This window comes from Prinia subflava, chromosome 2 (assembly GCF_021018805.1).
Source record: "Prinia subflava isolate CZ2003 ecotype Zambia chromosome 2, Cam_Psub_1.2, whole genome shotgun sequence".
NCBI lineage: Eukaryota > Metazoa > Chordata > Aves > Passeriformes > Cisticolidae > Prinia > Prinia subflava.
The window spans coordinates 45,026,052-45,047,246 of NC_086248.1; the positions used below are offsets into that span (position 1 = coordinate 45,026,052).

At 42.1% G+C, this 21,195-nt stretch overlaps 1 protein-coding gene across 3 annotated transcripts in view; it reads left to right on the plus strand.

Moving 5' to 3' along the window:
- Positions 1-13,467, plus strand: part of AFG1L (AFG1 like ATPase) — a 67,277-nt gene extending 53,810 nt beyond the window's left edge. For all 3 annotated transcript variants that reach the window (XM_063389756.1, XM_063389755.1, XM_063389757.1), the window contains 3 exons: positions 5,389-5,529; positions 7,130-7,243; positions 7,980-13,467. In XM_063389756.1, the coding sequence (XP_063245826.1) occupies positions 5,389-5,529; positions 7,130-7,243; positions 7,980-8,111 (387 nt within the window). In that variant the 3' untranslated portion in view covers positions 8,112-13,467. The remainder of the gene's footprint in view (positions 1-5,388; positions 5,530-7,129; positions 7,244-7,979) is intronic.
- Positions 13,468-21,195: the final 7,728 nt, after the last annotated feature.

The following is a 21,195-nucleotide window of genomic DNA, read 5'->3' on the forward strand; positions in this document are numbered from 1 at the left end:
CAAGAAACTTATTTCAGGTGGAAATATTGCAACACAGTTATATTGTTAGTCAAACCACCTTTCTGTTTTATGTGTATCAGAGCTTAACTTTTAGAGAGCACTCCTTTCAGTGAAAGCTGCATAAACCTTGAAGGTTTAGATTCTATACTTTATAGACCAGATAATGCAAGATTTTTGAAGCTGATTGGAGTTTTAAGGGTTTGCCTTTTTTTTTTTCTTAACATTCTTGAATGTACCTCTCTCTTTTTTCAAAGCTTTTTTGATCATGGTTTTGAAATCTTAACAGTAAGTGTAAATATTTAAATAGACCTCTAAATTTTTTAAGCCTTAACTATTTTTGGAGACCATTTCATTGATAATGCTGTACTTTGGAGTTGGAACTGGAAACTTAGCAATGAGAGCTTTTAGAGCAGAAACATGCCTTTTCCATGCTTCCAGTATTCAGCTAGCTTTGAGCATATTGTTTAAATAAATACATACATCAATAAAAGAACAGGAAATTTCAAGCATCTTCTTAAGCAGAAGAGCAAAGATCTGAAACAACTTTCCACTATGAAAAATTTTTGCTGTAAAAACAAGCAGAATTACTACTTATCAGGATTCTGTGGTTGTGATAACCTGAGAAGGGGCTGTGATTGATACAAAACAGTATCTTTCACTCCAGGGTTTACAGATCTTAGATTCCTGCTCTCCTGGTTGGAACTAGATGATGTTTAAAGGATCTTCCAAACCATACTGTTCTGTGGTTCTATGATTTGCACTGCTATCAGTAGCTTTAAATTTTTTAACCAAGTTAACTATGCCCTACCCCTTCCCATTTTTATTTAAACTTTAGTATGCTGTGGCATCATACATCATGCCTTGCATTTTTCTATTCCTTTCTTGGAATTATGATCTTGACACATTATCTCAGTGCTCTGTTTTATGAGCCTCACTAGTGATAGTGTGTTGATCATTTACAAACAACAGAGCTTTACTTTTTTTTTTTTGTTTGTTTCTACTTAATGATTAAGTTGTAAATATTATCTGGTCTTAAACTGGATGTTGTCTATAGGAAATTTTGGAGTGTTAAGAGTGTCTGCACAAAATTATAGCTGCTGTCAATCACAAGTCTTTGGGATTGGCTGAAACTGGCCCTCGAATATCTTGCAACATCAACAAAAAAAATACATATTGAGATGACACATCCTTTTCTATCATAAGTAAAACATTCTGTATTCTTCAGACAATCTCTGAAAGGTGATATACTGGGCCACTGATGAATCAACAAAGAAAAAAAAGATGCTTTATACTATAATTAAATGGACTATATAATAGAAACAGGAGAGGACTAACTCTAAAACAGCCCACAGATAGCTCCAAATAATAAACATCCTACTTGAATGGAGATGATGATAGCTGAAAATGCATTAAGTAGACAGAGAAACAAAAACAAATGAAGGTGAGAACTGAGTCAAGCAGGTTGAAGTGGAGTAAACACTTTGTCAGGAGCACAGCCCATGTTAGTGCTAATGAAATGTAAAATACTGACTCTTGGCATCAGAGATAATGACAAAAATCCAAAACAGTTTTACAGAATATACACATGCAGGAACAATAATACCATAAGAAAGATCCTTATCTGTTAATGTTTTGAGTTTTAAAAGTTATATTATAGCATGTGAAAGAGCTGGTAACAAATGGTAAGAGAGAGTCATTACATAAATGTCTTATTGTTCTGAAGTTGAGTTTTTATCAACAGTCAGTGGAACAAAACAGATCAGAGAGTACCAGAAACACACACCAAATGTTATTTTTACAGTGTGATTCAGAGGATGAGATTAATCAGGCTAAACTTTTAGTAAGAGGATTACATATATATGTATCAATATTAGGAGGATTTGTGGCTTCATTAGCAACTTCAGAGGAAGAAATACCTTCATGTATGCTGCTAACTATAGTGAAATACTTTCTGTGATTGGTTGAGATTCACAAAATAAATTTCAGCCCTGGAGGGTTTTACAGAGGACAGTGCTATGTGTCCAAAATCTAAAATGTGTGCCTCTAGTCTTGTTACCTAGTCTGAGCTGGTGTTGCTGACATTGGGGACCCACCTAGTGCTTGGTGAAAGGTGAGGGAAAAAGGGCCTGAAGGCAGTAAGGCCTAAGTTCTTTGAAGGTGAGGGGAGGGCTGTGGGCTGCTGGAACAGCAGAAATTTGCTCCTCGGTGGAGCTTCTGTTTATGGACTGTACAGCCAGAGCCTGCAGCAATGGCGCAGTCTGGCCTTGAGCCCATTTCCCCATCGGTGCTCCTGTGTAGCAGAGGTGACCCGTGGGTGCCAGGTTTGGGGGGCAGCAGCCCAGCGAGAATGTGAGTTGAGAAGGGTCAGGGTGCTGCTGCATCATGGTCTCGCATTTGAGTTAGATGGTGGATGAGACCAGCTTTAAAGCAATTACAGGGAGCATGGAAACTGGGCCAATAGCAAGGTCAGAAGTATACAAAAAAGGGCTTTAATCTGTCACCAGAGCATTTGCAAATTTGCTGGTGATTCCACTTTTTACACGGAGTAAGACAGAAGGAAATTAGAGGGCTTTCCAAGATGAGAGTTAGGCATGTTAGGAACAAGATTAAAAGCTTTGTCTTTCATCTCCAGGACTGTCTCTGAACTCCAAAAGCAGGCAGTTTTGAGAACTCCTCTATGTAAGGGACTACAACTCATACCAGCTGAGTCATGTGTAACAGCAGAATGGCTGACTTGACATTTCAGTTGTGTCTCACCAGACTTGAGTCTTGTCATGGAGGTGCCAAATTTACTCTAATAAAGTGTTCATATGCAGCTAGACTCAAATCTTTCCGAGTGTAAGATATTGGAGTCTCCAAAGGCACATTTCTGCCAGCATTTACAGAATATTATCACTTATTAGTGTTGGTGTCGATGTTTCAGAAGTTCTTGTTAAAACTTGCCTTTTATGCCCTTAATTAGCAGAATTCTTGAATTGCTTGCTTTTTTCATTGCTGAAATAGATTGAATTCATCTTTGACTGATAAAGATACATATTGTAACCTTCTATGAACCATGATCTTATGTCGTAAGAAAAGCAGTATTACATCTTCCATTCTTCCCATTTGAAATGCATTAGCCTTATTTTTGTCTTCCACATGTTTTCCTTTTGACTACCCAGGTTTTTTATTTTCCTGTTTGGATAACCACCAAACAAGGTACCCACCAAGTTCTTAGCTGTACAGTTCATTAGTTGGGCACTTCAGTTTGCTCACTTTGCAAAAGTTTGGACACTTTAATTTTTAGTTATATATTTATTTATTTTAGGAATCAGCTTTTAATATCCGATACTTTGAGATGAGGAGGGTGTATTGGTATGCTTTTTGTGAGGAAGTGGGCAGGGCAGAACAATTCCTCAGGGTTTTGGGTTTCAGCAGAAGACTGCTTGGGCTCTTCATGTGATAAGAGAATGAATCAGCATAGCAGTGATGTCTGTAATTTCTTACCTAAGGAGAGACATGAGAAATTCTTAACCTTTCTCATGTGCTGCTGTTCTCCCTTGCAGGTACTCATCACACAGGCATACTTGATCTGCGTGTTTAACAGTACTCCAGTCCTAAGTATGGAATAAAATTATCCTTATCTAAACAATTTGCTTATCACTAATCTTAAAATCTCCAGCAGCATCCTTGTGTTGCTTTTAGTGCTCCCATTGTTTTCTTTTGTACTTGATACTCTGGCAGTGGAGATGTATCACTTGTATCTGGTGGGAAAGGTGTCCAGTGAGTTGGCACTGCGTTGTTTCCATCCATCAGTTCCTTTCGCTTTCTTGAACCTTTTCCTGCTTTATTTCATCATTTTGAGTTGAGCTACTCTGGTTTATCTAGATAGGATTTTAGTTTTTTTCCAGAGGTGTTGTTTGAAGCTGTGCTGGTGGCCCTCATGATGATGAGTTTTAGGTTTCTGATGACTAAGTCCATAGTAATAACTAGGGGACTGAACTGGAGGGAGAAAATAAGCATTAAATATAATTCTATGGGGAGAATATAGCATATACTACCCTCAGAAACTGCTCAAAAGAATTGAAAGCTTTTATAATAACTCTTTTCCATAGATGCTACAGGGAAGTTGCGTGCTTGGGAATGGGAAAGCAGGTGATTCATGAAACTGCAAGTGGGAGAGCTGGTGGAGAGCGAGAGGCTTTAATACTTGCTTGGAAGATTAGCTTATTCCCATTAATTTTCAGAAGAACTTCTGGAATGCCATCAGGGCTTCTCTCCTGTATGTGTGTAGAGACCATTTCTACAAGTTTTTTATTCTAGCATCTAAACAAAACCCAAAGTCCTGTTCATGGGCATCTATTAATAATTGCTTAAAATAACTTCTTGCAGAAGGGTTCCAGTTAAGAAGTTACATGTGACCTACAACAAATTAGTCTCACAATTTCAGTTAGAGAAAATATTTTGTATTTATTTGTTTTAAGGTAATAGCAATATTGCAGTGCTTTATAACAGTATTATACTTGGTACAGCACACGTATGTCATTAACTGGGAAGGAAATTGTGACCATGCAAGATGCTGCTGAACTTGTTCTCTTCAGTAGCTGCACACAAGATTCTGAAGTATCTGTACGAGTAAAACTGATGGAACGAGTTCAGGAGTACGAATTTTAATAGTTCATGAAAAAGTAGAGCCTGTGGTACTGAAAGCATAGATCTTGCAGAAAAAAATACCTTCCATGTAATGAAAAAGTAATTTTAGAGGAATGTACTTGAATGAGCTACTATTATTTGTACATATTTTCTGTTGATGGTTCAGATACAGAAACTACTGAGTTCTTCTTGAAGATTTTTACTTCATCATTGCAGGAGAAACCATGAACAAAGTAACTGCTGCAAAATTGTAGTTTTCTCTGTTTCTTCTTGTTTTCCATACTTAAAACAGAAGATATTTATTCAGTCTGGGTTAATCTTGGGTGAACTAAATGCATGTCTACTTAGGATTTAGTAACTAGCCTGTAAATTTGCATTTAAAAATCTTGCTGCTGGAAAGCATCCTAATAGCTATTCAAATAATTTATGCTTTCGGTTGAAATCACGTCTTCTATAGATTATGGTTTATAATGATTCTTTTATTTGAGTTGTCAGAGAGAGATCATAATGTTGTCTAGGTGCAGAAGAGCACATTTTTAACTCTCATTGTTCATGTAAAGGCAGCAGTATGAACACCCACCTGTACCTATGTCCCTAAGGGCAATCAATCATTCCTCAAGTTAGATACAAAGGAATAAAAATAAGAATATGATTAGGACTTTACAGTTGTCTTCTGTTACTGTAGTACGTCAAGATACAACGTTTATGTGTTCTTCTGTCCTGGGTTTCCATTGCTTATGGTTTATTTTGTTTCAGCCTCTTGGAGCCAGCGACTATTTGGAAATATCAAAGCATTTTGACACAGTGTTTATTCGTGACATACCACTTCTTACAACAGCAAAAAGGACACAAACTCGTCGTTTCATTACTCTTATTGATACCTTTTATGAGCATAAGGTGAGAACCAAGCCTTTCCTATATTCATAGGAATAATATTGGGAGTCCTAAAACTGACTGTTACTATTGGTTTGAAATAAGGCTTTCTGTGGTAATGGTTTAGAAAACATAAGCAGAACGAACTAGCACTGCAAAGAAACATCCTTTCAGCTTCACCGAAAAAACATGGTCCCATTGAAATAGAGGCAAATAAACAGATGTTTTTTTGGTTTCTGGGAGTATTAAGCATGAGCATAAATATAAGCCTGAGCTCATTTGCCTTTCTTGAATGGGGATGTTCTTTCCTAACCCAGGAAAACAACAGAAGCCATGTCATTATTTTAGTAATGAAAGATTGTGCTGCCAACTGTGCTGGAGTGAAATGGAGATTTTTAGACTTTAATCTGGAGGGGCAGTTGGTCAGGAATCAGTGCCTTTTTGATCAGGAAGGAGGAGTTAATACCACAATAACATCATAAAATTTAAAGGAAACAGTCACTGTAGGCTTTACATTAGATTGCAGAATTGCTCATGGAATAATAATGATACATGCAGTACTTCATGTGGATTTACAGAGATTTCAACAATGGAAGTAAAATCAGCATAATTAAAACAAAGGGAATTTCCCATTTAAGGTGATATTTTTTAAAGTGATGCAAGATTTGAAACACTATCGTATATGTGATTATATTTGCACACACTTGAGCATTATGCATCTGGGAAGTGTCAGTTGAGGCTGGTTCTTACCAAGAATGTTCCAGCATGGGTTGTTGATCAGAAAGGCCCCAGCTCGGCAAGGTATTGAACTAACTCAGTGTATGAGTAGTCTCATTCAAATCAGCCAGATTCAAATCGGTGTCATTCAAATGATCCAGATTCTTTATGCTTTTTGGTTTGGAAGTGGACATTTGCTCAGACAATATGCTAATATTAAACTAAAGTGTTAGAAATAGGAGGATGGCCTGCTCTGTGTTTGTGTTGTCAGTATACTTCCTCCATAGAAAAAACACAAGTGTTAAATTCCCATCAAAAGCTGTTGGGGAAAAATACCTGAGTGTATTTGTGGATGTCTGTCCACAATGCAAACATCTTGCCTGCACGCTCTCAACAAGAGTCTCCTGTAGTATTATTTCAGTCTGTCTTCATTGCAGCCCCCATCTCTCACTGCATGCTGCATCTCCTCCCAGCAGACATGAAAACAAAATCATTGTTTTTACTAGCAAATAACTTACTGGAGTAGCACAGATGAAGGCAAGAAAGGCTTCTGGGAAATTTGGAATTTAAGTATTCTTTAAATAGTGTAGTATATCTACCACTGAGAAGACTCTCACTATGGGTGAAAAGTAAGCATTGTTTACTATACAGCTATTATTTTAGAAAGTAAACTTTATGGTGAACTCATTGCCTGTGTAGCAGATATTCGGAGTACTTGATAGCACAGTTCTGTTCTCTGAGTAAAAGTTACATCAGTTGTTACTGAGAAAAAGATCCTGTAAGGTTAGAACACTGGGGAAAAAAACCTGGCATTTTAACTCGAAGTTTGCTGTGCACAGATGATGTATTTCATCCCATTCCTGTGAAGCCCAAGCGATGATACTGTTGCCTGTTTTTCTCCTGTCAGGTGCGCATTCTCTGTTCTGCAGCAGCTCCTCTCCAAAGCTTGTTCCTGGTGGAACAGGACAGTGGCCAACTGCAGGACAACAGAGTGTTGATGGATGATTTAGACTTGAGCCAGGTACCCAGCTGATTTTAACATTTTCTCCCTTTCGTAACAAAATTGGGTTGAGTCTCATAGTAGCATTTTAGGAGGGGGAATCAAGAAAACATTTAACTAATGATGTGCTGCTTTTTTTGCAGTGTATCTGTCACTCTGGTAATGACATGTTGTGCTACTTATTCATAGTCAAAGAAAATGTCACTATCTGTAGAACCCTTTCGTGTAAGCTTTACGGTAATTTTGAATATTAACCATTGTGTCTGTTCAGTCATATATGAAAATGCTGATTTAAGTTCAGCGCCAGTATTTGAAATACAGAAATAAAAGGTGGTTTGTTCTATCTCTTCTTAGACTACAGAACAGCCTCACAAGTCCTCACAAACAGTACTACTTTGCATGTTTCTTATTCTGTCTTTTTTCCCTGTAGCTCAGTTATTGCAAATGACTTCTTAAATAATTTGTTTAAATCAGTGTACAATTAGTCAACAAAAAAGGGAAAATAGATGATTAACTTGTTATTGTGTTGTTTTAAAACCAAATTATTCTTTTTGTTATGTTCCTTCAGGGGATTAACTAGCTGAAATAGGTGCCTTTCTTTAATTTTTGGACATTAGTTTTAATTTTTTGGTCCCTTGCTGCTGTCTTGTTTTGTCAAAGTCTGTAGAGCACTGAGCCTTAGGAATTAGACAGGATGCACTTCGGTACAGCTGTGAGTCTCACAGGTGTGTGGTACTGGTTTTGTGTATTGATGTAGGATTCTGCCAAAGGACTGTCCATGTTTACAGGAGAAGAGGAAATCTTTGCCTTTCAGCGTACTCTCTCACGGCTCACAGAAATGCAAACTGAACAGTACTGGAATGATGGGGACAGAAGCAAAAAAACATAATTAAAAGTTGAATGAAACCACCAAGAAGTAAAATTACAGCATGAAATCACCAAGAAGAAAAACTGAAAAAGCTTCGGAAAAGCACTGGAAAGCTTTTTAGCACAACTCGAATAATAATTGCACTTTATCATCTGGACCATGTTTTCTTTCATCAATAGTTTTATGAGTTTAAGACATGAGGTCTCAGTTATTTTTCTGTACCACCAGTGTGTGGATATGGGAAATTTTGCCTTCATTTGTTCTTCAAACCTGTCTGGGTGTCTCGATCCATACAGTGGTGTGAATGGAGTTACATCCAGCTGCTGGCTGGTCACCAGTGGAGTTCCCCAGGGCTCAGTATTGGGGCCAGCCCTCTTCAATGTCTGTATCCATGGTATGGATAAGGGGATCAAAGTGCACCCTCAGTAAGTTCACAGATGATGCCAAGTTGGGTGGGAGTGTTGATCTGCAGGAGGGCTCTGCAGAGGGATCTGGACAGGCTGGATCAGTGGGCTGAGGCCTATTGTGTGAGGTTCTACAGGACTGGGTCCTGCCCTTGGGTCACAGCAACCCCAGGCAGCACCATAGGCTGGGGCAGAGTGCCTGGAGAGCTGCCCAGGGAAAAGGACCTGGGAGTGCTGCTCAGCAGCAGCTGAACAGGAGCCAGCTGTGTGCTGGTGGCCAAGAAGGGCAATGGCAATCCTGCCCTGTATCAGCAGCAGCATCCTGTGTCCTGGCCAGCAGCACCAGGGCAGGGACTGTCCCCCTGTACCCGCACTGGTGAGGCCTCACCTTGAATCCTGGGTTCAGTTTTGGGACCCTCACAACAGGAAGGGCATTGAGCAGCTGGAGTGAGGCCAGAGAAGAGCAGTGGAGCTGGTGAAGGGTCTGGAGCACGAGTCCTGTGAGGAGCGGTTGAGGGAGCTGGGGTTCTTTAGCCTGGAGGGGAGGCTCAGAGGTCCTTATTGCTTTCTGTAACTGCCTGAAAGGAGGCTGTAGTGAGGTGAGGGTTGGACCCTTCTCCCATGCAGCCAGTGACAGGATGAGAGGACACAGCCTCAAGCTGCTCCAGGGGAGATTTAGGTTGGACATGAGGAAGAATTCTTCGTTGGAAGCATTGTCCAGTATTGGAACAGGCTGCCCAGGGAGATGGTGGAGTCACCATCCCTGGAGGAGTTTAAGAAATGGCTGGATGTGGCATTTAGTGCTGTGGTTTATTTGACAGAGTGAAGTTTGGGCAAAAGTTGGACTCAATATTCTTAAAATTTTTTCCAACCTTAATGATTCTCTAAAATATAACTTTGATGTTTAGGAAGTTTAATGGGATTGAATTTTTTCTCAAGAATTGGTCCACAGACAAAGTTAATGGGCTATGCAGAGTCATTTTATGATGTCACATGAAGTGGGCACTTCATTGTTTATGCACTGCTTCTGTCATGTACAATGCTGCTTGCACAGAAGAAAAATCAAATGCTTTCTTTAAGAAGCTCCTGATACTGTCCATGCTAGAATCACGGAACTCCTCTGTAGTGTATTCTGTTTGTTTTGTTTTATTTTTTTCCTATTCTCTGAGTCTAGCTGTGTGTTGCCATTCAGGCTCTAGGAGTTTGTTTTAATCAGACTGTTGCTCAGTGTGGTTCATTGAAAACTAATGGTTTTAACCAAGACAGAACCCTGAGGAGGAGCTTTAAGGTACTTGAAGGTACAGGATTAAGATTTAAGTAATGGATGGGAAAAGAGACTTTGATAAGACAGCATATGCTGTAACAAATAAGTGCAAGTTCATCCTAAATTTTGTGTTTCTTGCAAGTCTGGATATGCTGCCTCTACACCAGTGACATCTCTACCCTGAATTTTCTTAGGCTTCTTCTACCCCAAACCTTCCACTGCTGCTAACACACCTTCCCTGATCTGGGGGAGCAGTACTCAGTACTGCTGGGGCAATTCATCATGTTACCATAGGAATGTGGTTTATGGAAAAGATAGGATAGTAATTGATACCTCAAGACATATCACCCATCCTCACGTTTGTAGAGTTGGAAACTTTATTTTAGTTAAAGATGCAGTGGTGTCATTCTTGATTTTTAATCTAACGGGAACAAAACATGGTATTATGTGTATTGGCTTATCGTGTATTTTTATAAAGTAATCTTAAGAGCATATTTAGAAGGTGAGTAGAAAAAACCATGTAGATGGACTGAAAAGACTGCCCTCCTTTCCTAGGGAGGGGATATATAATACATTGTCCCCAGCTTTGAGAGGTTTTCTTGGATTTTGCAACATGACCTTTTTCTGTCTGTTACCAAATTGTCTCCCATCACAATTACAAAAACTTCTAAAAGGGCCTTCTGGGCAGCAGGGAGGGCTGGACAGGTCCTGTGCCCTTACTTTTGTTAGGGAGCCACATGTTCAAGTGTGGTTTTCTGTTCTGATCCCTTCTGTTTGTTCTGGAAGTTACTCACACTGGCTATACCTGCTCTTCAAGGAATTTTTAAAGCCTATATTTATAGTTTGCAACTCATGGAACTATATTCCCACAAGGGTGACGTGGAGAATTTTAATGCATATTTATGAAAATTCCAGTAAGAATACATTGCTTATACTTAAAAATATCCAAGTAATTGGTGCATGCTTTCCGAGATTTGGATTAGGTTTCTCAACTGAGGGACTATTGACATTCACGCATGTGTGTCTGTATATACAAACACATATGTATATTTAATTTATATGTGTATATATATATCTAGATAAAACTAATATATATAATTTAAGTGTGTGTGTTTCTGTATTTATACATGGCACCCTATACTTATCAGCCTGGGACTGTGCTGGTAACTCTCCTGAAGCTTCAGCCTTGACTTTTTTTGAGTAGCCTTCAAATGCCTGCTGCCTTGAACCAGAATGTGTTGTGGGAAAATGGAAGGTGGTGGTAGATAACCTAAGGCACTTTGCATCTGGATATTTATTTACATTCTTTTACAAACTGTTTATATGTTTAGCCTGTATGTCCTTCTCTGTCAGGTGGTACAAGGGAAATGTGTAATCTTGCAGAACACAGATGACATGTCTGGGACATACGGGAGAGGAGGTCCTTCATTCCCACAGAGACTGTCTCAGGCCAGGGAAGTGAGGTGTTTCTCCACCGTCTGTGTGGGTGATGATGAAGCCCCTTTAACCACAGAATCCCTTTTTGTGTTCAAACTGGTGCTTCTTTGCTCGTTGGTATTTGAGGCTTTTCTGCAGTCTGAATGCACGCCCAAACTCGGATACCTCAGGTTTTTGGAAGCTCTGCAGTGGGACTGATGCACCATTGAAAGCCTCTAAGGATATCGGTGAGCTCTGCGAAAATGCAGGAGGGAAGTTCCCAAAAGCTTCCAGAGCCAGCACCACTTCTGGGACATACTGCTAAATAAAACAATAGTGCAGTCTTTCCTAGACCAGCAAGGAATTTGTCTGTTGGGAGTCCCTGGTAGATACCAGCAATAATGAAGGAAAAGAAATGGGGAAGATTCCACAAGTACTTTGAGGCTGAAAACAAGAAAGGTTGCCTAAATCACTGTGCTGATTTGTGATTGTGCTGCAGAGGGAGATTTGCCACTTTTGGATCAGGTCCACAAGGAGAAATTGGGCCAGTTTCTCAGTCAGATGCCAGGGCAGAGGGTGCCCCAGTAACCATAAAAGCAGCACATTTACGCCCATCTACCTCCCTGAAGAAAGTGAGACCCTATTTGCTTATTTTATGATGCTGTAGCATGCATAAAGCCTTTTGCCAGTGCTGAGTTGGGGGTGCTGCTTCTGGGGTCAGACACCTTCCAGGAAACTGGTGCTGGCTAGAATCTCACTGGACACCATGGACAAGAGTGGGTACATCGTGCCCCAGGGTGCTGGGCCACCTGTGCTCCAGCTGTCCTGTCCCCTGCTGCCCGGCCTGCTCCTGCTGCTCTGAGACAGCAACAGCCCACGACTTTATTCCCACGTGAAGATGTTGTGTTTGCCAAAACATAAACAGCGAGATGCCCATGACTAAATTATGCACGCTCCATACAAGCCTTAAAAATTGCTGGATTTGTGCTGGACGCTTCTATCCAGAGTTTAAGTCTTGGCTTTTTAGGTTTTTTTTAACTCGTGAATTCATGTCATCTCAGATATGCAACAAGTTTTTAGTTCCTTTAGTTGTTCAGCAAACATTATTGACAAGTTATTTTTAAAGGTCTTTTCAAGTGACCTTTATTGATGTAGTATAATATTTTGCTGTCATAAGAAGTAAAATTGTGGGGATTATGGACCATGTGAAACACTTCATGTTTTCTAAAGGTCACATCCTGGCTGAAAATCTCTCAACTAACTTCTTTCAAATACTTGATTGACCAAAGAATGTTCACAATGCCCAAAAATTTTAACTTTTTTTTAAAATAAATAGTGCTATTCTGTCTTTGAGTTATTGGTTTTCAGTATTTGTTACTGTGCAGATTGAGGGAACAATTGCAGTATTTTGGGTAGAACGAGACAGCCTTCCAAAGGCTGTGGAGGGATTGAAGATGCACTTTTTGCTGTTGCTGGTTTTTTATCTGAAAAGGAAAACCATTAATGGCATTTCTTTTAGTAACAGTGCTCATGATGATGCTACAGCTGGATAGATTTCACCTGTTTTGCAGCAATCTAAACATGAAAAAAAGCAACTGACCAGGTTTCAAACAGTGCCCAGCACTGTCACCAGCCATGTATCAAGGAGGAAGAACAGTCTTTCCATCAAGATGTGGCTAACAGAACTAAGATTCAGGATGTTTCTTGCTGCAATTGGCTGGATCCAAATACACCTGGTGCCTCAGTTTCCCTGTTGATAAAATGGGAATGATGTGATTTTCTTACTTGCTAACTCTGGCGTACTGCCAGACTTTTCTCATTAATATTCTAAGATGCTCGCTGAGGCTCTGGGATGAAAATACTTCAGTAAAGTATGTAAATAGTGCAAAAAATAATTTAGCTACTCAGAGTGGATTAGTCTTCTTGTTTGGGTTATAGAATTAATGTCATCCACTGAACACCACGTGCCTCTTTGTAGTGATTTTGTTTTAAATAATGCATCTATTTTAAGAATCTATTTAAAGAAAAAAAATTGAGATTTGAGATTAAAACTGTAAACTATTTGTGTAGTTTTTCTTGTAATAACAAATTTCCTATAGGATTCGTAACAACTTCAGATCCTATACATGTGAAATACAGTGGCTTTGTAAATTCTGTTGGGATTTTCCTTGTATACAGAGAATATTTTTTAAAATATGTCATTTGGAATCTAATATATTACAAAGTGAACACTGTCAAATCCATCTGTTATTTGAGAATAATTTATCTTGTAATAAAAATTAATAAATCTGGATTCCCTATACTTGTCACTCGTTCATGCTATTTTTAGATGTGTGTTCTGGTTAGACAGACCCACTGTTCATTAGAATAATAGAATGGTGAGGGGTTGGAATGGACCTTTAAGATCATCTAATCCAAACCTCCCTTGCCATGGGCAGCGACACCTCCCACCAGACCAGGTTGCTCAAGGCCTCATCCAACCTGTCTGGGAACACTGCCAGGGATCCACAGCTGCTTTGGGAAACCTGTTCCAGTGCCTCACAACCCTCACAGTAAAGAATTTATTCCTAATAGCCACTCTAAGCCCTCCCTCTTTCAGTTTAAAGCCATTCCCTTGTCCTGTCACTACATATCCTTGTAAAGAGTCCCTCTGCAGGTCTCTTGCAGCGCCCTTTAGGTCCTGAAAGGTGCTGTAAGGTCTCCCTGGAGCCTTTTCCAGGCTGAACAACCTCACCTCTCTCAGCCTGTCTCCATAGGAGAGGTGCGCTCCATAGGAGAGGTGCTCTAGCACTTTGATTTTCATGACTTAGTGTGATTATTTTCTCTTGAATCACTGTATCCAAGTGGCAAACCTGGACTGGCAGATCTGCCATTTTCTGGGCACGTGATTGCCTGTATGAGCTGTAGCCATTGCCCTACAGATGGTTCAGCTTTTGGGTTGGAATATCCAGGGCTTGTCAGAGAGGTCCACCTCCAGAAGTAGTTTAGACTTGTCTGCCTCCACTACTGCTGCCAGGAGCCCTAATTTTTGGGTTTGGAACTCTTTTTTCCACGTCTTTGGCGCTCTCCTCCAACAACTTGAGGATGAGACAAAATAGCTGCATGCAAACCACAAAAAGTGCTTTTCTCCCCTCTGTAATTTGGGATTCTTACTGTTCAAGATGTGCTTTTGCTGTCAGCCAATTAGTTCCATGGTTAGTTGTTACAGGTTTTGCAGAGCTTGGAAAACTGCCCAGGGAAGCAGTTATTTATCAGGCAGGCTGACAAAGATCCCCCACACTGAAGGGGTGGGAGGGTCTGAGGAGCACTGCAGCTCCCCAGTGCCCTGCAGGAGCACCTGTGAGCGTTGAGAACGGGAGAGCACCGCTGCAGCAAGGCACCTCTCCATGGCTGCCGGTGGCAGACAGGCAGTTCTTGCTGGCAGATGGTAAGCAGTGTTTCACAGTTCACACTTGAGAAACCAGGGGGGTGAAATTTTTAGGCAGGGGTTAAACTTTGGGCCTATTTCCATACCTTTTACTGCAAACATATTTTGCCATTTCTTGAGGAGGGATATTGCAATACTGAAAGTCAAGCAACCAACTTGCTCCAGTATCTTGCCTGCAGCATTGTGGTATCCAGTGTTTGAGAAGAGCATCCAGAATGGGATGTCTTACTCTCCCATTACAGGTTCAAACAGATTTGTGAAGGAAGAGCCTGTACCCTCAACAATGGTTGCATGCCTTGTCACTCATGGAAACATTGGACCCTTCTCTAGATCAATTTAAGATCCTGTTTTTCCTTCAAACATCCTGCAGCAGTAAGCTGTCAGGGTTTAATTAGAAATTTTGTTCAAAGACCAGTCCTTTAGCTTTGCTGCCTCTTCTGAAATTCCTCAAGAACAGGTTTTGCCAATCTTTGCAGCTTTGTTTGTCCAGTGTGCTATTCTTGTGTCACCCTGATCCATTCCTCTCAGAGGTGAGCAATCCCCAACGTGTCCATCTCTTATCAGTGAAGATTGCTCCTCATCCTGGGATACTTAATATTCTCTTGTTCCGTAACCTCATTTTTGATGGAGAAGCACAGGGTTTTGTGTCTTAGCTTCCCCAAGACCCCTGGGCTTAGAGTTTGCTGCTGCTTGGCTTTGGGCTTCAGGAGGTCTAGCACATATGAAATACGGGGTGTGGGGTCTGGGGTACATCCCTGCACCTGCAGAATGGGAGACATTTCTGACCCTGGGGTTTGGGGCGCTGCTTTTGCCTCCTTGTCTGCCCAGAAGGGGCACTTGCAGTAGCAGTTCCTAGTGCAAGAGGAGAGGGAGAATGGAGCAGATGGAGGATGCAGGCCACTTGCACCCTCTCCAGCCTTCTGCATGCTCCACATATTGGTAAAACAACTTTTGTTTTAAATTGAATTGATTTCTAAGAGAGCCATTAAAATACAGAAATGCTTCTCACTGACCTAGTACTCTGCATTCATGGTAGTAAAATTTTGGATGTGTTTCTATAGTCCTCCCGCCAGTTCTTTGTCAGGGTGAAGGGTTTAGTTGGCTCTGTTAATCCACTTTCTAGCTGAAATTGTTCATTTAAATCGTTATAAAAATCCACTCTTTTCCAATGCGAATCCTATATTCCCAGATTTGAGTACTGCTGCCAGTGCAAAGACTTCAAATTCTCACAGTGCAACCACACTGTGTCAGTCCAAAGCCAAATTGCAAACACTTATCCAAAATTCCCCTTACTCAGCTTTAAGCTAATTTTTCCAGCAGGCAACAATAGCCTAAAAGTATAGGGGAAGATTATTATAAGAGCTTAAGAAATGGTTAACTGATGTCTTCACAAGCTGTGGGATAATTCTACCCCATTCTCTTACTGCAAGAAGTTATTTAATGTATTTTTAGCACATGGTTCCTCAGTGTCACAGTAATTAAGAGCAATCACAGCCACTGAAAAATGAAGCATGGAACAAGAGATCAAGTGATTGTTTAAGCTGAAATCAACTGAACCAGGAAAAGTAAGCTCACCAACATGAAGGAAAAAGTGCTCTGGTCTTTTACAATTAGCAAAGGCAAACACACTTGTGTAGCTGTCTCTACCTGCAGTGATGGATAATGTTCAGGTCACAACATTATGTGTTGGGTGGTGAGGTTTGTTCCTGCAGGCCTGTTAAGAGCATCACTCATGTCAGGTCTTTCCTGTAGCTGAGGTATGTGCCCAGCAACACTTCCCTGCTAATTGAGGTTCACACACTGTAAACAGCTCACAAAGTTCCTCAGGGGGCAGGGGGAGCAAAGTTGCTTGGAAACTTTGGCAGAGGCAGAGGACCAGTCTCCTCCAGTTGCAGTTGATATCTCCAAAAAGTAACATTTCAGAGGCCAGTGGAGAGAGGAGCAATTACTGTCCAGCAACATTACAATCTGAATGGGCTGCCATTTCCAGTGCTTCACTAAGATGGCTGTGATTGCTATAGAAACTTCTGAAAGTGAGACAGAGAGGTTTTCCAGCACTGGAAATTGCAAATGGAGAAGGTTAGACTGGGTGCAAAGCCCATTCAGTCAGGCAGCTGCCAGTCGAGCCTCTTTGCCAAGTAGATTGTAGGAAATCCTGATTAAAATGTCCACAGAATGCACCAGGCAAATTAAATTTCAGTCACAGCCGCCTGGGCGGTTTTGGTGGGCAGGCAGCTCCAGCCTGTGCTGCACCTGGGTTTGCTCTCCCCCTGTGGCCTCTTGCACAGCCACCTGCCCCCTGCACACAGGTACTGCAGTGATGCTGCGGCAGTGATGCTGCGGCCATGGCAGCCGAAGGAATACAAGTGGGATGAGGTTTGTTGGGAAAGGTGGTTGTGACTAGTGGTGGTAGTGGTCTAGTAAAGGATGTCTGGCGGGGAAAAAAGCTAGACACCATTCCAGGTAAGGGAGCGGTGCCTCTCCCCCCTCCAGCTTTGACATTTCTCCCAGAGCACAAGCCCAGGAGATGAGGGCTGCTGCCACGCTCACTGCCCTGTGACTGGCCTGACACCCCCTGCTTGTCTTGCCCACTCTACTCCCTGTGTTGGCATTTAAACAGGACTGCTGTCTTTGAACATTGCCTGACAATCCCTTCCCCTCCAAACAGCCTGCAGTGGACAGCTGAAACCGTTCCTTTGGGGCAGAACAGCTGGCAGTACAGCCAAAAGCCTGCCACAAACCAGGAGACAAGCCCAAGCCTGAGGGAGGTGTTGGTGCTTGGGACTTTCCCTTTTCCATCTTTTCAGCAGCTTAGACAAGCCCCTGAAATCCCCTCCCACAGTTCATCATCCTCAGCTTTGGTGGGACACTCAGGTGCAGCTGCAAGTCCAGTAATATTTCTTCTTAAGAACTGCTCTGACCTCCTTTGCATCGCCTCGGTCCCCAGCCCTTTCACCTGTGCTGGAGAAAGGTTTAATATCATTTCTGGCCTTGGTAAAACAGCTTGTCACCCTTCCAGCAGCAGGCTGGCAGCACTTATTCCAGTGCCTTGCTTCCCACCAATTCCCTAAGGGAATTTTGGTATTAGCAGGCTTTATCACCATCACAGTTTCATTTCCTTCTCTTTCCTGCCTCTCCCCAGCCTCCTTTGGTTTAACTCCAGGCAGTCAGCCAGAAGAGTCTCAGGCAGGTAAGTGCAGGCACAGGTAATGCTGCGCCGCAGTCACGGGGCCACTTCCCTCCTCCTCCTCCAGCGGGTGCAGCCGTGTGCCAGGCTCAGGCCCAGCCAGCGCTGTGCCACCCCCGCCGTGTCCCTTCACCGCAGCTCCGCTTGGGACAGCTGCTCTTCCGGTCGCACTTGGCTTGGCGGCAAAACAATAAAACCACTTTGGGAAGCAAAGGAATTTCTTACCTACTTGTATTCCACTTTCCAAAGGTTCTTCACAGGCTGTGCTTGGAAAAAAATGTTTGCGTTTAGGTACACAAAATTATATGGCCTGCATAAATAAAAGCAATGAGATTTGTCTTGCAGCATAAGGGTGAACAGTGTAAAGTGTCACACTTATCAAATCCATTAAATGTTTGCTATATGGATTTTTTTTTTCCAGAAAAAAGAAAAAAGCCCTTTTGGTAGTGAATCTAATGGATATCTTGCTTTGGTTGTGATTTTGTTCATTTACAGTTCTTCAATACACAGTTCTTTAAAAGTCAGAGTGGCTTCATCCTCTGCTCTCAGAGCACCTGAGGATAAAAAACAGGATATCTGCTCAAGCCAGCGCCTGGCACTGCCTGCCCAGCCTTTTTACACACATTGGTTATTTGTTTTATTAGCACCAAGCTGCTGCAGTACTGTCTATGTACATATATTACATGTGCTCAAGGAGTTACAAATGGGTTCTGCAGTCCTTGTGCCCTGTAACTGCTCCCATAGCCATGAGTTAAGACTTTGTTAATGGATGCTAATCTGTCAATTCTTGAACAATTCAGGAAATTAGTTATTGACATAATGGAGAAATTATCTGAGTGTATCACAGCAACCCATACTTGAGGACACCTTTGTCTGCTAGGGTTGACCTTAATAATTAACAGCTTTACCCAGTGCCCCAGAGGTGCTTTACAAGGCAAGAGGCTGAAGGTTAAATAGCTTCTGTGCATCAGATGTGCTCATTACACCAGTATGTCTGTAATGGCTTTTCTGAAGCCACAGCAGCTTGTTAATTGATTGTTCTCATTTCACGGTCTTTCCAGGGGTCCCCTGTACCATTACAAAACCACGCCCTTGTCCTTGCCAGATTCCCTTTTCCTGTCCAGACTAACTAGTGTTCCCTCTCTGAACAGGGACTGCCTTCTGTCCCTTTGCTTGCCCTTGGGGGGCTGTATGGTGCTGCCTGGGCCCCCTCCATCCCGCTCCTCCACCTCAGCTCTTCTTTCTGTCACACTCACAGACCTGACAGCCAGCTGCCTGCTGTTTAACCACCCCCTCTGCAGCACAGCATCCAGGTAGCCCTGCAATTCTCCTTGGTTTGGTCCAGCGTTTATTTCAGTTTTCCAAAATGAGACAGCAACGAAGTGTCATAAGTGACCTGGTGTGGAAGAGGAACAAGGAGAGCACAACCAACCGGGAAACCCCCATCCATCAGTCACAGCCAGCATGGCCTCCTGAGGGGAAGGTCCTGCTTGTTAAACTTCATTTTACAATAAGAGAACCCTCCTAGCTGATCAAGGGAAGCCAGCTGATGTAATCTTTTTGAATTTTAATAAAGCTTTCAATCCTCTTTCACAGTATCCTCCTGGACAAAATGCCAGGCACACAGCTGGATAAACACATCATGCCACGGGTGAGAAACTGGCTCAGCACTCAGGCACAAAGGGCTATATGGAACGGGGTGAAATCGGAGTGGTGACCTGACTACTGGGGTTCCACATCTTAGGCCCTGTGCTCTTCAACATCTTCATAAATTACTTGGATGCAGAATCTGCAGGGATCCTGGGTAAGTTTGCCAATGATACTAAATTAGGAGGAGCTAAAGGATACTAAATTAGTTGAAGCCCTCAAGGGCAGGGAGGCCCAGCAGAGAGATCTTGACAAATTAGAGGACTTGGCAATCACCACCCACATGAAGTTCAATGAGGCAAAGTTCCAGATTCTGCACCTGGGGTGGGGCAACCCTGGATGCACGGACAGACTGGGGAATGAGAGGCTGGAAAGCAGTGCTGCAGAAAGGGGAAGAGGAGGGGTGGACACTGATCTCTTCTCTGTGGAGACCAGTGATAGGACCTAGAGAGGAAATGGCCTGAAGTTGTGTCAGAGGAGGGTTGGGTTGGATATTAGGAAAAGGTTCTTCACTCAGAGGGTGGTTGGACATTGGCACAGGCTCCCCAGGGAAGTGGTCACAGCACCAAGCCTGAGATAGTTCAAGAACCATTTGTACAATGCTCTCAGATGCAAGGTGTGATTCTTGGGATGGGGCTGTGCAGGGCCAGGAGTTGGACTTTGAGGATCCTGAGGGATCCTCAGCATATTCTGTCATTCTGTGATCCTATGACCTTCTTCTCTGATCAGCTGCTACAGCTGGAAACAGAAAAACTTTCTGGGCTGAGAACACCTTTGCTAGCACATTTAGAGCTAAAACCATTGAGCCGTTAACACCACAAGCTCCTGCCTATGTCCCAAATAAGAAATGAGCTTCAGAAGTCTCAGCCTTTGGGTCAAAACCATCCAATATATTTAGGTACTTGACGAGGGTGGAAGATGGGTCCCTACAAAAGAGAAGCTGGACTCTAGTACCTCCTGAGTTTCAGACAGAGATGATTGAATATTTTTTGCATTTTGAATTTTTTATCTTAACAGGGTAAGCAGAAGGTAAAAGCAGGGTAAAGCAAGTTTCAGCAGAACTTCCCATTTCTTGGCTTAAACCTGCCACAAGCCCCTATCTTCCTATTAACTTCATAGCTCTCCTTTGAAAGGGGAGATCACCCCCTTGTATGGAGGGGTGTAGAAAGCCCTGTTGTGTTACAGGTTCTGGGGAGATTTTACTGTTTCACTTGGGCTGAGATGCACCTGTTGAAGGAAGATGTTAGGGAAGCTGTCAGGATTTGTGGGTCCCTCTTCTCTAAATTTGGTGCCTCTACCATCAGTGACAACAGACAAGTTCACTGCTGTATTTTAAGTGCATTAAGGCACCACTGTTCCATTATCCAGGCAAAACAGAGAGTTTGGGCTAGAGCAGGATAAAGAATAAATTATCCTGAAAGACTGACTGAGAAGGGAAAGCTAGCCTCTAGTTCTGTAGGAATACTTTTGTACTTGGGCACATCATATGCCATCATCTGGCTCCATTGTGTGTTGGGATCTCTTCTCTTCCCTCAGGGGAGGAAAATTTTCATTCCTCACCCTTTCCTAAAGGAGTGTGCATGCACTTGCATCACTCTCTCTTCAGCAGGGTGTTTTAGCAAGCCAAGCAAACAATTTCTCATCCACCACGCTCATGGTTTCCGCAATTCCGTGGCACTTCCAGTCAAAATTCATTCCCTGTTCTTTGCTTGTCTTCTCCAGAATCTGCACACGCTGGCCTCTCTGATGCTAAAAAATTA